The sequence below is a fragment of the Ciona robusta genome, chromosome 6, assembly GCF_009617815.1.
Source record: "Ciona robusta chromosome 6, ASM961781v2".
NCBI lineage: Eukaryota > Metazoa > Chordata > Ascidiacea > Phlebobranchia > Cionidae > Ciona > Ciona robusta.
Genome location: NC_143240.1, coordinates 3,736,374 through 3,752,368, shown reverse-complemented (window position 1 = coordinate 3,752,368; position 15,995 = coordinate 3,736,374). Strand labels below are relative to the sequence as shown.

Here is a 15,995-nt window from a genome sequence, read left to right as displayed (position 1 = left end):
GTGGTAAACAAAGAAAATTTAAAGAATTATAAAACCGTTTTCTCGCGACTCCAATAGACCGTTGTTAATTATTTAAAACACGATCAAATATTTCGATATTATGTGCGTAAGGTGTCCCGTCTTCTCCCACCCTACTATATATTGTTGAAGCTGTCGGTTCAATTTTCCAGTTCTTTATGTTATGACACTAGCAATAACAAGTGCAATTTAGACCTGAAAGATTAGGATTGAATCAAAATTGTGAATATGGAGAATGTTCTTGAAAGTCAACGAGTGATAACCGAACAACTAACGGACTTGACTTCTCAGTTGCCTCAAATCGGTACAGAAGGTACGTGTAAGGACAAGATTAGAGCACTGTGTGGATCATAATATTTAGATATTATGTGCTGAAGTTTCCCCCCTACTATATAGCTGTAGATTGTAATACCTATACAGTGCTGCTGTTGGGTAAGATGGCTGCCGTTAACACATAATATCCCATATTTCATAACCGTGTTCTTAATAATTACCAACGCTGTTTTGAAGTCGTGAGAATACGGTTTTATAATCCTGTGAATGTTCTTTGTTTACGATAAAAGGTACCGATAAAAGGGATGAAAACATGGACCATTTTATACCAAACTAATATAATTAATTAATGAATAAATGCATGCTCTGTTATCTCAGTTCGCTTGTAGTTTCGAAAGCTCGAGCTCAGGAAATCCCCCGCACTAATATACAGTAGGGTGGGAGAAGATGGGACACATACTAACTGTATTTTCTCGTCCCATTTATCAGTAAAAAAAGAACACTAAAAGATTTATAAAACTATATCCCCACGACTCCCATAGACTGTTGTTAATTGTTTAAAACACGATTAGGACACTTGGGAATTATCTGCTAAAGGTGTCCCATCTTCCCCCGCACTAATATATAATAGTTTGTCTGCGATGGCCCTCACAGTACTATATACTTAAATAGCACATATATGTCAATTCACGAGTTCTTACAGGGTAAGCTGATTATAAACTACGTTCTAAAGCAGGTTCTGGAAATATTACACTTCAACAAAACTTCGTCACAATTGACAGAGGAAACAAAAACGAGTTTAATATTTCCAGCTGCCCAATACAAACTGTTGCTGGTGGTGACGTCATAGATAGGGAGATTCCCGCAGGTGATACCATGGAAAAGGATTTATTTACCTATTTATGAATAAATGAATGTATGTAACTTATTTAATCTTGCATGTGACGGGGCACATCAGTCGTTATAACACGGGTGTTCTGTTTTATACACCTCGTACCCGTTTACTAGTTGTGGCAAGCGCCAGTAAGGGTGGCAACATTAAGCCTCAAACCCATAGTGGCGAAAACTGTGAACGTTGTGTTTTATTTATCTTTAAATATCATAAAACTCTGTACATATCAACATGGTATGATTCTAATTGCTGTATTAAATCGACAGGTACATCAAGAACAGGCAGCGTACGTGAAAAAGGTATATAGAAAGTCTTTTTAAATAAATATGGTCACTGCCGTATCCTCGCGTGAGACAACGTCAGTCGTTATACCACAGGTGTTCTGTTTCATACACCTCGGTGTCTTGCTTAAGGACACATACGCCCATATTGGTAGCAGTATCAAGCTTCTTTCACATGTATCCTCTATGCCAAAGTCAGATACGCTAACGACTGTGCTACAGCGACGGTGTTTTGCATTGTAGGTAATTCTAAATGTTTTCAGATACTGCTTTGATGAAACAAGCAATTGAAGAAGTAATTGAAGCAATGGCAGTGAAACGAAAAGTAAATGCCATTTACAGCCATCAGAATCACGATACACCCGTTGTAACCCCCAGGCTATCTAAGGTGAGACACGTAAAAGTAGATAGCTGGACTCCGGTGGTTATAGCGCGCCTGGCTTTAACCCAGAGGGTACGTGTTCAAGGTTCTTCGCTGCCACCATTGCTGGCTAAATTGTAAGCCATACAAAAAACGCAATCACCCACAAAGTTTCATACGTGTTAACTCGTAATCAGGCACGAGGTGTATGAAACAGAAGACCCATGTTATAACGACTGTTTATTTTGATTCATTTTTCTGTTGCTTTGCAGGTGTCTTTCTACGAAGGGGGTTTTCTGCCCGATGGTGACGTCTATACGCCATCTACCGACCGCTCTTTAATTGGTGGCCAAGGAGATTTAACTTTCGAAGAACTTATTCAGTTATGGAAAGAAAAACGATACATCGCATTAATAGGTATTACTTTGTTTGTACGTATGGGTTGTTTGAATTGTCACCCAGTCAGAAAAAAACAATTACCCACAAAGTTACATACGTGGTAACTTGTAACCGAGCAAGCGGTGTATGAAACAAAACACCGTTGTTTTAACGACTGATGTCATTGCCCCGTCATGCAAGATTAAATAAGTCCATTTATCCATCTATATGCATACCACATTACACAGGGGATCCGGGCTGTGGAAAAACAGTGTTATCAGATCGTTTAGAAACTCGCTGCGGGTGCGTGTGTTTCCATTTAAAGTTTATGAACCTAAACTACGACAGTGCAACACTTATAACATTAAAGGAACTTCTGTTGGATTTCGCGCTCCCTGAGTTGGACCAACACACCAGGGACCTAGCGTTTGAATGGGTGATGAAAAATCAGTCGAAATGCTCAATAATGTTGGATGGGTACGACCAGGCTCGTTGGGCCATGAAAGAAAATCCCCCAAAAGTATCCTACGTCACAAAATCTTGCGTGAGTGACGTCATATCAAATTTATGCTGCGGGAACTTTTTACCGATGACGCAAGTGCTGGTGACGTCACGACCTTACATGATGTTGCCATTACCGATTCGATTAAGACCTCATACCACTGTGTATATTCAGGACCTAAACTTTAACGACATGAGAGTGCTGTTTCATCGCATTGCTGGTGCCAAAGCTGAGGTACTGTGGGATACGATAAACAAGAACGCACCACAGTTATTATCACTATGTTTGAACCCGCTAATGCTAAACTATACGGTGAACGCCTGTCTTTCACAAGAGGACACCAAAATCGACGTCATCACAACTTCGACGCAACTATTTTCTACAGTGCTGGAAATGCTACGGCGGTCAAAGCACACGAAGCATGCTGATATAACAAACTTACGAGAAAAACTCGGTCAAATCGCGTATAAAGCTACACGTGCAGGCACAGTGCTTATAACTGATAGAGAAATGAAGGCTCAAGGTCTTGATGCAAGTTTAGTACAAGACGTTATGGTTTGTGTAATGGGATACCGTGGGTGTACAGACAAGCTGTATGATGACGACACTCTGCTTTGCTTTTCGCACCAATGTTTGCAGGAATATTTATCAGCGCATCATATTGTATTTGATATGGCTTTTGGTGACTTTAAGAAGTTTGTGAAAGAGAAGCTGGATACTGATCGTTGGGCTGTGGTGAGAAGGTTCGTTTCTGGATTGTTGATTGACAACAAACGATACAAAGGTATCTATATAAGGTTCTGTATATAAAGGTGTATATAATATGAATATATGTTATAGAATTATATTTGGCGGGAAGTTTACGCGGGAGATTTTGGCGGGAGCTAAATAAAAAATATATACAGATTAAAATATACCGTAGTTTCACGACTCTGAAATAGCGTTGTTAATGGTTAAAAAACGATTACGAATTATGGGATATTATATGCTAATGGTATCCATCTTACTCCACAGTAATATAAAGCTATACTAAAGGTAGAACATACGTTAGAATTATATCAGGTACGCTTTATTCTTCTTCTTTTATTTTTTGTAGAGAAACGAGTAATCATACGGCGACGACTTAATATTCCTAGACCAGAGGTGTTGTACAGATTCCGAGGTACGTATTTATCGTAAGGAGGGTGGGGTGAGACACCTTTTCATTCTATTCTCTCGTCACATTTGGCAGTAAACAAAGAACATTTAAAGAATTATAAAACCGTATCCCTACGACTCCCATATACCGTTGTTAATAGTTTAAAACACAATCAGGATATTTGGATATTATGTTCTAAAGGTGTGCTACTCCATCATTTCTATACATTCATTTTATACAGCGGCTCGAAAACTAAAGGGAGACTGGTATTTACAAAACACGCTGTCGAAATACAGAAAACTATGTGCACGCCAAGACCAACGCCCGAAAGGTAAAATAAAAATATTATAGATCCTTTGGCTAAAAGAGACATATGTGTCTAACTTGGCGCATTGCCCCAACACCCGTGCTAAAATTGAAAGTCTATGCTAACAGTGTGACTCCTGGACTAAGCCTTGCCACAAATATAAATGTAATGTAACTTGATTAACAGAAAACGACAGTCATTATAACACGGGTGTTCTGTTTTATATATCTCGTGCACGCTTACGAGTTGCTACGTATGTAACTTTGTGGGTGACTGTCTTTATGCATGGCTGACAATTTAGACAACCCATTAGTAACCACTTCAATACTTGATTTTCTTTATATTTTTTTAACAGATTCTACAAAGAAAAGGATTCTCGACATAATGATGCAAGTGCGCGAGTTTAACAGCCGAGAGATCACCAAGTACATGGCAAGCTGCTTTCCTTCCATCAACGCCAACTTCAGTTTTACGTCGCTTTCTATCAGCGAAGCTCATGCTATAGGGCTGATACTACGCCATGTTTCGAAAACAGTCTTCAGATTAGGATTCTACAATTGTAGTATGGATTCGAACGCTTTCGTGCATATCTGTGACGCAATAATTAACATGAAAGGAACGGTAAGACACCTCTTATTTGTTTCTATTTGAAAAAATGTATTGCAAAGTAGGGGGTATGTGTTTCTGGGCAAGTTGTACCGTATGTATATGTGTGCACGGCGCTTAACGGCAATTTCTTTCACCCAGCGGTCACCAAATTGTTAATGTAAACCTTTATATTTATTTCTCTTTAAAAAACGTGTTACATTGTAGAGAAGTGAGCAAAATACAAGAATGGTCACAGCTCAGAGTTCACTAAAAGTCTATATAAGTTTTACTCATTAATTTACAGATTGATGAAATGTACATAATGTGCAACAACCTCAGTTCCGTAGAAGACATATGTAGGATCTTAGTGAAGATAAATTGCCGCCTTACAATGTGGGGGTGTTTTAACGACGAAGCAGGAGGTATGGGACGTAATGCAAACGAGCATGAACAAAGACTTCTACAGCAAAGCTTGAACTCAATCGTCTCCACGGTACTAAATTTGTATGTTTGTTATACGGTGGGGAATATGGGACACCTTTTTATTATATTTTCCTGTCCCATTTGGTAGTAAACAAAAACATTAAAAAATTATATAGCCATATCATCACGACTCCCGTATAGACCGACGTAAATTGTTTATGTTTTTATTTTAGTTTATCGGCGCTTTTGAATAACGGAGTGGAATATAACTTTTTTATCCCTGCGTGACGGGCAACGACAGTCGTTATAACAAGGGTGTTTTGGTAGTAAACAAAGAACATTTACAGAAATATATAACCGTATTTTCACGACTCTAAAAGAGCAATGTCGGTTGTAAAAAAACACGATTAGGAAATACTTGGTATTTTTTTATTATCATAACAATATACATGTAACTTTATAACAGGAATTGGAAATTGATGTCGGCACACATATAATTCGTCAAACAATCCGTCGTAAAACGGTGCATTCGTTTATTACACCCCACACCGCACAAACAGATAGAGAGGCTCAATCATTAAGTGCCATTACTCCAGCACGTATTGAACGGCAGTGTACGGCACCTTTGTAGAAGAGTTTCAGGTGCATTTTTTATTGATTGCATTCAGTATTCATATGCTTTATTCAATAGGGGTTTGGGTACGATCCCCGGCGCTGCTACCACTTTGTGCAATCGCAGTTTATTTATTCAAGAGGAAATGGGTCCGAGTCCCTGCTACTATTGTGGGCGTATGCGTGCTTTGGGAAAGACATTAGCAGGAATTGCTTTAACCCAATAATGGTCACTAATAGGTTGCCGAAAGTGGCATGTACGTGGTAACTTACAGCGGGCACGAAGCGTATGAAACAGAGCACCCGTGTTATAAAGACTGTTGTTGCCCTGTCATACAAGAATAAACTGGTTCCATATATACGTGGTAACTGGTAAGCTAACACGAGGCGTATGAAACAGAACACGCGTGTTATAACGACTGTTGTTGCCCCGTCATGCGAGGATAAATTAGTTACATACGTGGTAACTTACAGCGGGCACGAAGCGTATGAAACAGAGCACCCATGTTATAATGATTGTCGTTGCCCTGTCATACAAGAATAAACTAGTTACATACGCGGTAACTTGTAAGCGGGCATGAGGTGTATCAAACAGAACACGCGTGTTATAACGACTGTTGTTGCCCCGCCATGCGAGGATAAATAAGTTGCATTTACTTACTTACAAATACGGACGTCTTTCTAAAAAAAGCATTTGCATTTTAGTTGGAATTATATTTATTTAAATGAACATTTATACACATCATGTCGAATCTCACACATGCCGTATATTCTAAGGGAACTTGGTAGCATTTTTTTATTTTATTTACCACCAAATAGGACGATAAAAGAAAATAAAAACAAAGTTCATCTTACCCCACCCTATACTATATATATGATATGACTACGATAAAGTCCGTCTTTTTAATTTCCGGGTAGATAAATTGATTTTTCCATCGCGTCCTCTCTGTTCTCGCAGTATTCCAATTTCGACGGGTAGTTTGTGCATTTAAACTTCGGGCTATTTCTTACATACTCCAAGTAATCTGGGCAACCGGGGAATATAACGTTATCAGCCATAATAGTCGTTCCTTGCCTTATTAACCCAAGATTCTCTAGCATGATAAGATCCCGCTTATAAAGCTCTTTAGCATGGTCAATAAAAACAAAGTCAAAAGTCCGAACCCCGCATTTTTCAGCAATAGTTGGCAGAACTTCGTTGCTCAAACCGCGCAGAATTTGCACCTTTTTCTCAATGCCTGCAAAGGATATAATCTCCTGCGCAACATCAGCGTATTGTGAGCTTGCTTCTATGGTGAATATCTTTGCGTCTTCTTTTAGCAGTCTACTCATTCTAAGAGCGCTATACCCGCAATAGCAGCCAATTTCCAGTACATTTTTCGGCGACGCTTCCAAAAACGACTTATCCAAAATCGCTCCTTTGACGTCACCAACATTCATCGCGATTTCCACGCTCCAACAATATTTATCTATGACGTCAATGACGTTTGTGACGTCACCTTTTATCGCGTTTTTCATAACGTGATCCAGAATACGGGGAGGAAACTCCTCATCGTGAAACATATTGCAAACGTTATAGGTAGTATAGTCTGGTTACAAAAGAAAGGCCTTAACGCTACGGAATGGTGAAACATATCAAAAATGGCCATACACTTATTAATACTATTACTTTTTCTCTTTGGTCAAGCAAAGATTAACGTTTATCCAAACTTTACGTAATTTGTGAAGATTAAAAACAGTCGTGTCGGGTTTAAAATCTGGCTTAACTAATACATATGGCGCAACTGTTATGCTAGTTTACTATGTTTTTTTGTATGATTCAGCGACACATCCGGCGTTTCACACCATTGTAAGGAAATGATATGACAGCCTGCCATTCATTGGTGCCTATTATCTGTTCCTGGTGGAACTGCATTCCTACGCGTTCTGTATGCTATAAAAGCCCTATTATTTCTGCGTTATGAGGGCAGTATAAGCTTTCTTATTCTCTTGCTGTCCTCACGCTTGTCCTCAATGCCGCTCGTTTGTTGTCGACCTAGCGTTATAGAGTCGTTTAAGTTGAAATGGGCGCGAGCATTAACTGATCAACGCAACCCAACAGCGTTAACATTAGCTTGGTACAACTACTGTTGCTTTGACTTCAAGTAAAAATACACCCAGTCACCCTACTACAGTACTGTACCTTTCTACACTGCCATACATTACCATACAACTTTTTAACCTAGTTTTCTGCCATAATAAATAGGTTACGCTTCAAGCTTATAGGCTTGCTGTTTGCATTGGCAAATTCATCGCTTCAGCAAACTTCTCTATCTCTTTCTTTCATCTCACTACGGCTGCTATCCGTTCGTTTTCCGAGTACCGTTTGTCATAACAATGTAAAACACAGACTGGTACGCGCGGCCATCCCCGTATAATAAATCGCTATGTTAGGTTTCGGTTTAGCGATTAGTGTGACTTGATCAGTACAGTTCTATTCCAAAAATACGTTTTAACCCAAGCTTAACATAACTATTTTTACTGATTAAGGGTTCAACAGCCACGCCTTTTAACTGACACATTCTCACGCTTTAAACATATAACATGTTTTAACAACTGTTGTTTTGCTGTTGATTCCCTTCTCTTTGTTCATTAAGCAAACTTATCTTCGCTAACGTTTTCGAAGAGGCAACTGAAATTACGTTATACGTATGTTACGTTATAAAAGGGGACTGCTGCATACTGGCCTATATTCTGAAAATACCGTACTACGCTAGCTAGAAACCGGATATTACACATAGGTGACCTTTTCCAGCAGCGTGGATAAGTACGTTAGATTTACTTACTTACAAATACGGACGTCTTTCTAAGTAGTCAGTTTAATTAAAATTTAGTAAAATGAGGATACAGTTAGTTAAATTCTGTAAATACCTTTTGGTTGTTACCAAATGGGACAATAAAAAGGCTGTACCATCTTACCCCACCCTAATATACATTCTTATAGGGTTAACAACAAATAACCACGCCATTAGAGTCCTGGGGAAGCGGTTTATAAGTCTGTAGGTATACCACATTTGGGTTGAGATGTTATACCGCAGTTGTCCATTACAACTCGTATGTGAACTGGATGTCTGTGTTGGACAAAACCTCACGAACTTTCGCATCGAGTCGGTTTGATTGTTCATCTGTAAAGTGGGTTTTCCAATCGCCAACGATGCCTAAAGAAGACATATAGTAGGGTGGGGAAAGATGGGACACCGTTTCAATCTATTTTCTTGTTCCATTTGGTAGTAAATACAGAAAATTTAAAAGATCATAAAACGGTATCCTCACGACTCTAAAAAGACGTTATTTATAGTTCATAACATGATTAGAAAACATGGTGTATTATGTGCCAACGGTATCCATCTTACTTCCTTTAGTATTGCATAGACAAAGATTCCGATACAAGTAAAATATTGAACAAAAAGCACATATAGGCAATACTCCAGAATTATATTTCGAAACAATTTTTTTACATTACATTACATGCAAAATAACTACTGAGTTTGGACTTCAGTCTTCACCTTTCCGAATCATGGACTTTGAAATATCATTATTCGTTTTCTCAGTTTGTGGCATCTTATTTATCGCAGTGTTAGCTACGATATCTTTTACATCACTGTCCGATATTTGGACGTCAATGAATTTCGCAATCTTACGAATTTCTTTCGGCAAGTCCTGTAAAAGAAAGATTGAAAAAGGAAATTGCTCAATGGTTATAATTGGTCATAAAACAGGTATAGACGGTAAGAACACTTAAACAACATACATATAGTTATGTAACGACTCGTGAGCAGGCAAGCACGAGGTGTATGATACAGAACACCCTTGTCACAACGACTGTCATTTCCCCGCCACGCGAAGATAAACCAAGTTACACATTTCACACTAAAGGTTTTTTTTTTTTAATTTCAAAGTGTTCTCTAACTCGTTCCGAATATCGAAATATTTAACTTACGCGTTTTAAATCTTCGAATGAGATAAATAGAATGTTGGGATCTCCCTTATGATCGTACCATCCTCTTACGTGGTGAAGGTAACCTTCATTTTCCAATCCGAAAAACCTTTGAGACCCTGGGTATAAAAAGCAATGAATGAATGAATGTAACTTATTTATCCTCGCGTGGCGGGGCAACGACAGTTCTTATAACACGGGTGTTCTGTTTCATACACCTCGTGCCCGCTTACGAGTTGGCACGTATATGTAAATTATGTATCCTCGCGTGGTGGGGGCAACGACGGTCGTTATACCACGTGTGTTCTGTTTCATGCACCTCGTGCCCGCTTACGAGTTACCACATTTGTAACATTTAGGTGATTTTTTTACTAGTTGACATTATAGACAACACATTGGTGACCACGGGATTTGTGGCAAGAGTTAACCTGTTTACAATTAACAATGAATGAATGAATGTAATTTACTTTATCCTCGCGTGGCCGGAAAACGACAGTCGTTATAACACGGGTTTAACACCTCGTGCCAGCTTACGAGTTACCGCATGTATGTTAACAAACGATAATAAAGTTTATAAATAACGCTTCAAAGTACAATGTATAGTTTAAACGCACACAATGATTAAATCACCTTCAATGCAGTTGTCTATAAACTTTTCCACGTCTTTGGGACAATGTTGGTCAAATGGTTGTACCCCGGCAGCAATGAAGGGGTGGTGCTGGGCAAAGTAATACCACGATACCGCTTGATCCTTGGGGTTACGGATAACGTGGATCAACTGTATAGAACATACAATTACTTGTCATCCATAAAGCCAAACACAAGTATGCTGTTGAATGTTTAGAAACCTAAACTAGGTTTAATAATGTGAAGTATAATTGATACCGTTAGCACATGTTATCCCATGTTTTCTTGTAGTACTTTAAACAAATAACAACGCTCTTTTATAGGAGGCCATGATTATATATTTCTGTAAAAAATATATTTTTACAATTAAAGCAACGATAAAAGAAAATGAAAATATGGACCATCTTACCCCAACCTACCAAACGTATACTAACCTTTGTCCCAATGCGTTTAAACTTTTCTAAATTAAGGCACTGAGATGGTAGATTCGTTCCAAAGATACGTCTCGGTATTTCAAGTTTATCCGTAATTTCATATTTGGATGCTGCAGTGAAAAAGCATGAAATATTACGGCACAGTGGCTTTAAGAAGCAATTCTGTGACCAAGAGGTGATGGGTTCGATGCTCGGCGCTGGTAGCATAATAGGTGTATGTGTCCACGAGCAAGACATGCACCAAAACTAACATGAAATCGTTTATGGTGTTTATGTATGACAAACAATATGAACAACACACAAGCGACTATTGGGTTCAAGCCAGTACAGTTCAGTGTCTTACCCAAACATAAACGCACCCGCAATGGTAGCAGCATCGACCCCTAGATTGTATTTCAAAATATAATGAGTATTACAGCTTACCCGGTCCGTATGCGAGCAAAGAATAAAAATGCGAAAAGGCTTTGGTTTTCTGAAGCAACTCCGGGTCTTTGAGATAGATTATTTGTCTTGTGATCTCTTGGAGCCAATTTGTCCCTTTATTAAAGTGAAACATTAAACAAAATACATGGCCGACCCCAACGTATAGTAGGGTGGGGGAAGATGGGACGCCTTTTCGTTCCACTTTCTTGTCCCATTTGGCAGTAAACGAAGAACTCAAAAGGAATTATAAAACCGTATCCTCACAACCCTTATAGACCGTTGTTAATTGTTTAAAACACAATCAGGATATTTGGATTTATGTGCTAAAGGCGTCCCATCCTCCCCCCAGTATATTATACAAAAGTAACGGAATATTAGACCGCGCAAATCGTGTGTAATTGTGGAAAATGAAACCTATGGATATTGTATGTGATTGTATCCACCTTACCCCAAAAAAAAACATATTAATTTTTGTAAAATTTAGCAAACTGCCGTTTTAAACAATTATTGTGCCACTTTACGCCTTTCGTACGGGTTGTTTACCGTTTACACCTATGCTCACTCAACCGTATACAGTACGACGTTTTATGCCTGAATTCCACTTGTTGTAATCAGCGTTTGGCGCCTTTAGTTTTCTCGCTTTTTTCTCAGTTAGCACAAAAGCGGTGAATTGAAGACTACTGTATCACAATAGCAGTCGAATCTTATGCAGTGTATAGCTTTTGTTTTAGCCTCAATTCATTTAGAAGCATAATTATGTGTTGTATAGTAACTCAGAAGCAATAACGTGTAATAACGTGTGTTTTGTACAGTGTACAGCTGTTTTTCTGCTTTAAAACGCATTGGTTAATTTACCTGAACATTTGCTGATATTTATTTTTAACTTGATTGTTTAATATAGGAAAACACATTTGCAGCAAAAAGTTAGTAATAATACTGTTATAGGCAACATCTGTTGTTAAAATCGCAAATATTAAACGCCTATTATTCGACGTAGAACCTTGCAGGCATCAATACGAGGTCGTTACGTAAGTACATTGTGTTTTGGTTATGGCTATATAATCGTACATATACCAACACTTGCCTTTAAAATAAATGGCGCATCTGGTGGCTTCGGGTTAAAAGTTCGTATTATACAAATAAATATAGTTAGGGGGGAAGGCGGGACACCTTTAGCACATATTATCCAAATAGTTTGATCGTGTTTTAAACAATTAACAACGGTTTATGTGAGTCGTGAGGATACGGTTTTTTAATTCTTTTATGTTCTTTGTTTACTACCAAATAGGGCAGGAAAATAAAATAAAAAGGTGTTTCATCTTTTCATATACCTACTATACTCCCAGCCTACCTGTTTTAGGATATGCGCAAATAATGACGTCATTTTTTCTTGGTTGCCATTTGTTGCAAACGTAATCTGCAGTACTCGGTTCGAACCCCGGGTACAAGTTGTATCCATTATATTGCTGGATGCGTGGATTGTCCACAAACACGTCTTTCATGTAATCATAATACGGCTGGAAATCTGGACGAACGTTTTCAGGCAATAGACTTGTAATTGAGCGAACATAGGAAAAATCCATGTTTTCTAATTGCTACGTTTACTATACTGTAATGAAAACATATTATATATAAGGAAAAAACTCATGGTTTTATAATATATATAGGTTATTTATACTATATAATAAAAACATATATAGGTTAATGTAAATAAATCAGATAACTTGTGCGGTAATTGTTAAGGTGACTACACACAGTATCCGGCATGCGAAGTCGTATGCAAACCCATTTCATAGTTCCGCATGCGGCAGCGAAATCCGGACAAAACAGACAAAACGGACGAATTCCGGATACTGTGTACAGCCACCTTTTCACGAAAATGTAAATTAGATTATGCTGTGTTACACGGATATATGCAGACGGGCTCCAGCACGCATCGAAACGTTTACATAAATCTACCTATATATACAGTTATTGTATATAGAGTTATATACATAAAAACACCCGTACACATATATACATACATAGGTATATACATACGTACATGTACGTACATATATACAGTTACCTATATAGAGTTATATTTACATTTATATATATGTACATACGCACCTACTCGATACGCATATGTAACCCTATACTGTAGCAATGAAACTGTAAATGACTGGTGAGATAGGGCGGAACATAAGATTAACACTATCGCCATAGGGCATATAGATATACCGTAACATCAACCACTTAAGTCAATGATTAATCTCGGAAATTAGTTTCATGTATTGTACGAGTAGGTTGTGGGGAGATGCGACACCTTTAGGACATAATATCAAAATATCCTGATCGTGTTTTAAACAATTAACCACGGTCTACGGAAGTCGTGAGGATACGGTTTTATGATTCTTTAAATTTTCTTTGTTTACTACCAAACGGGACGAGAAAACAGATTGAAAGGTGTCCCATCTTACCCCACCCTACTATATATCTTCTTTAGGCATCGTCGGCGATTGGAAAACCCACTTTACAGATGAACAATCAAACCGACTCGATGCGAAAGTTCGTGAGGTTTTGTCCAACACAGACATCCAGTTCACATACGAGTTGTAATGGACAACTGCCGTATAACATCTCAACCCAAATGTGGTATACTAACTGTAAGTCTTTTTCACTGTAAGTCTTTTTCACTGTAAGTTTGAACCACGTTCTATAAGCTCAACTTTCACTGCACACTTTGGGTTTGTTTGCAAACACACAATATTAATTAAAATCACTATTTTACAATTGTACATACCTCATGCTGAAACCTTTTTTATAAGTTATTGGGATTCCGCAAAAGTTCTAATGTTACTTTAGAAGACTTTTATTAAAATATTCTGTTTTTTAACCCAACGATTAAAACATGCCCTTTTGGAATACATAGATTCTTTTATTCAGACTTGTATTCCATAGTGTAAAGTGCATTTAAAATAAAAGCAACAAATAATATCTGTAATAGCTATTATTCACAAAGTAAAAAACAAAACCTTTGCGCTATTTGTGCCCGTACTTCGCCCTGCTAAAATAACTAAATCCGAAACCGATAAAATACTTCGCGGGTTTTTTAAACCAAACGCAGGCGTGCTGATGACGTCATTCTTGTGGCCACTTAGCGCCACCACGCGGTTTAGTTTTGTAACAGTTCCCAACAAGGTGGCTTCGGTCTTTGTTTGCTTTATTGATATTCCGTGAATACCTTCGGCGAATTTGAAAACCTAAATGTACAGGAAAAAACATGTACACGATTTTGTATCAATATATAGTTATATTAAAGTATGTAAAACAAATTTTCAATGTGATTTAGTTTCGGTTAATTTTAAACATTTAAGTTTTAAAAACACAGGTATTTATAAAATTTAATATATAAGAACGAAATGATTCACACTTACTTTTTCGTCAAGCTGCGTCGGATTTATTTCAGTGACGTCATCACTTTGAGCGCTGGTGACGTAGGTGTACCCGCGATCATCGGTCGCCATCGCGCATAAGGTAGGGTGACGTTTCCTGGCAAACTTTTTTAATTCCGTGACAGAATTACTCTCTTCACCGCTTTTAAAAAACTTGAAGTAGAAAATTATTCCCGAAGATCCGCAGATAATGGCGACTGTGACGTCACAGCCTCTGTATGACGTCACAGACGATGGAGTATGTAGTCCAGGGTGTTTGAACTCGTTGGTCATAGAAATACTTGAGAAATTTTTTAACCAAGACAAGTCGCATTCAAGTCTAATATAACGTACGCTACCAAGGTCAGGACACGTCACGAAAAGAAAAAAGTACGTGACGTCACCGGGTAAATTGATGACATCACGAGCCGCGCAGTCGCACGACATTTTCGACCAAGCACTAGAACCGGGCACCAAAATTCTCCCAGCGAATTTTGCGATCAGTTTTGTAGTCCTCGTTATTTCCCATACCTCGATTTTGTTCTCTGCAAAGTTACTGACGAAAAGTACGAACCTATCTCCGTTCGCTGTTCTTAAAATCGACGACATAGCCAACTCCGGCGTATTTTCCAAGCAAGCATTATCTTTGCTTTTAAAAGTAAGCGAACCAAGAACTGATTTGACTTGCTCTGTCGAACACCATTCGTAATTCGGTTTGCAGCTCGCGTTTCCCTCCATGAGTAGCTTTCGCTTAATTTCCAATAAGCCCAACGTTCATATAATGGTCTGGTGCTACGAACATGTAACATACAAAATTCAAGTCCAACCAGTTGTATTAGATATATATATATATCGCCTAAATGGTATCCAGTTTCCTATATAAACCCAACGTTCATATACAGTATAACTTATTAAAGTTACGTTCAGTTTGTTATGCGGTTACTACACAAGTACAAGCGTTGACTTAATAACCTTTAAAGTACTTTCGCGGAATACTAATATAGTAGGTTGGGGTAAGACGGCCCATTTTTTATTCAATTTTATCGTTCCAATTGAAAGTCTAAACTAAACATATTTTTACAGAATTAAATAATTATACCCTCGCGACTTTATTAAACGAGCGTTGTTAATTGTTAAAACACAATTAGGGAACATCTATCTTACCCCACAGTACTATATACTCAAAATCTCATACAACTGACATACACCTTACTAAATAATTCATACACCAATCAATTTCTTTATATCAAAGCAGACGCCTACTTTGTTATTGTTATATCATATAAGCGTTCTATAACAAAACGTAGTGTAACGTTATATCCTATTCTGTTGTTGTTAAGCGCGGT

General features: G+C 38.0%; 3 protein-coding genes and 1 pseudogene across 7 annotated transcripts in view; 1 reads left to right on the top strand and 3 right to left on the bottom strand.

The window, feature by feature from the left end:
* Positions 1–159: 159 nt before the first annotated feature.
* LOC149735063 (uncharacterized) overlaps positions 160–15,995 on the top strand; it is a 46,355-nt gene continuing 30,519 nt past the window's right edge. Inside the window, exons 1-12 of one of the 4 annotated variants that reach the window (XR_016385169.1) lie at positions 163–331; positions 1,025–1,159; positions 1,450–1,482; positions 1,728–1,852; positions 2,098–2,242; positions 2,452–3,489; positions 3,802–3,867; positions 4,085–4,174; positions 4,506–4,771; positions 5,043–5,231; positions 5,628–5,803; positions 13,722–13,881. Coding sequence is in view for 3 of the 4 variants with exons in the window: in XM_089879750.1 (XP_089735876.1) it covers positions 247–331; positions 1,025–1,159; positions 1,450–1,482; positions 1,728–1,852; positions 2,098–2,242; positions 2,452–3,489; positions 3,802–3,867; positions 4,085–4,174; positions 4,506–4,771; positions 5,043–5,231; positions 5,628–5,792 (2,337 nt within the window). In the remaining variant the exon portion in view is untranslated. Of the gene's footprint in view, positions 332–1,024; positions 1,160–1,449; positions 1,483–1,727; positions 1,853–2,097; positions 2,243–2,451; positions 3,490–3,801; positions 3,868–4,084; positions 4,175–4,505; positions 4,772–5,042; positions 6,069–13,721; positions 13,882–15,995 lie in introns of those variants that run through there. The other 3 variants (XM_089879750.1, XM_089879751.1, XM_089879752.1) reach the window with 3 other exon arrangements.
* LOC149735069 (catechol O-methyltransferase pseudogene) lies at positions 6,473–7,440 on the bottom strand (annotated as a pseudogene). Its single transcript, XR_016385173.1, has one exon. The product of XR_016385173.1 is annotated as a catechol O-methyltransferase pseudogene (transcript).
* Positions 8,614–12,838, bottom strand: LOC149735068 (amine sulfotransferase-like). The gene is made up of 7 exons (XM_089879826.1): positions 12,585–12,838; positions 11,234–11,347; positions 10,811–10,920; positions 10,380–10,527; positions 9,753–9,868; positions 9,319–9,472; positions 8,614–8,970 (listed from the first exon to the last, which is right to left on the bottom strand). Exons 1-7 carry the CDS (start codon positions 12,814–12,816, stop codon positions 8,858–8,860), a joined length of 987 nt encoding a protein of 328 aa, XP_089735952.1. The 5' UTR covers positions 12,817–12,838; the 3' UTR covers positions 8,614–8,857.
* Positions 14,087–15,532, bottom strand: LOC149735067 (uncharacterized). Its single transcript, XM_089879827.1, has 2 exons — positions 14,653–15,532; positions 14,087–14,478 (listed from the first exon to the last, which is right to left on the bottom strand). Exons 1-2 carry the CDS (start codon positions 15,385–15,387, stop codon positions 14,230–14,232), a joined length of 984 nt encoding a protein of 327 aa, XP_089735953.1. The 5' UTR covers positions 15,388–15,532; the 3' UTR covers positions 14,087–14,229.

Excerpts from the sequence above, each read along its gene's own strand:
- LOC149735068 (XM_089879826.1), bottom strand. The coding sequence starts at position 12,816 with ATGGATTTTTCCTATGTTCGCTCAATTACAAGTCTATTGCCTGAAAAC. Across the intron at positions 11,348-12,584 it reads TTGCGCATATCCTAAAACAG|GGACAAATTGGCTCCAAGAG; the intron begins GTAGGCTGGGAG and ends ACTTTAATAAAG. Across the intron at positions 10,528-10,810 it reads TTAAACGCATTGGGACAAAG|TTGATCCACGTTATCCGTAA; the intron begins GTTAGTATACGT and ends TGTTCTATACAG.
- LOC149735067 (XM_089879827.1), bottom strand. The coding sequence starts at position 15,387 with ATGGAGGGAAACGCGAGCTGCAAACCGAATTACGAATGGTGTTCGACA. Across the intron at positions 14,479-14,652 it reads CGACGCAGCTTGACGAAAAA|GTTTTCAAATTCGCCGAAGG; the intron begins GTAAGTGTGAAT and ends CTGTACATTTAG.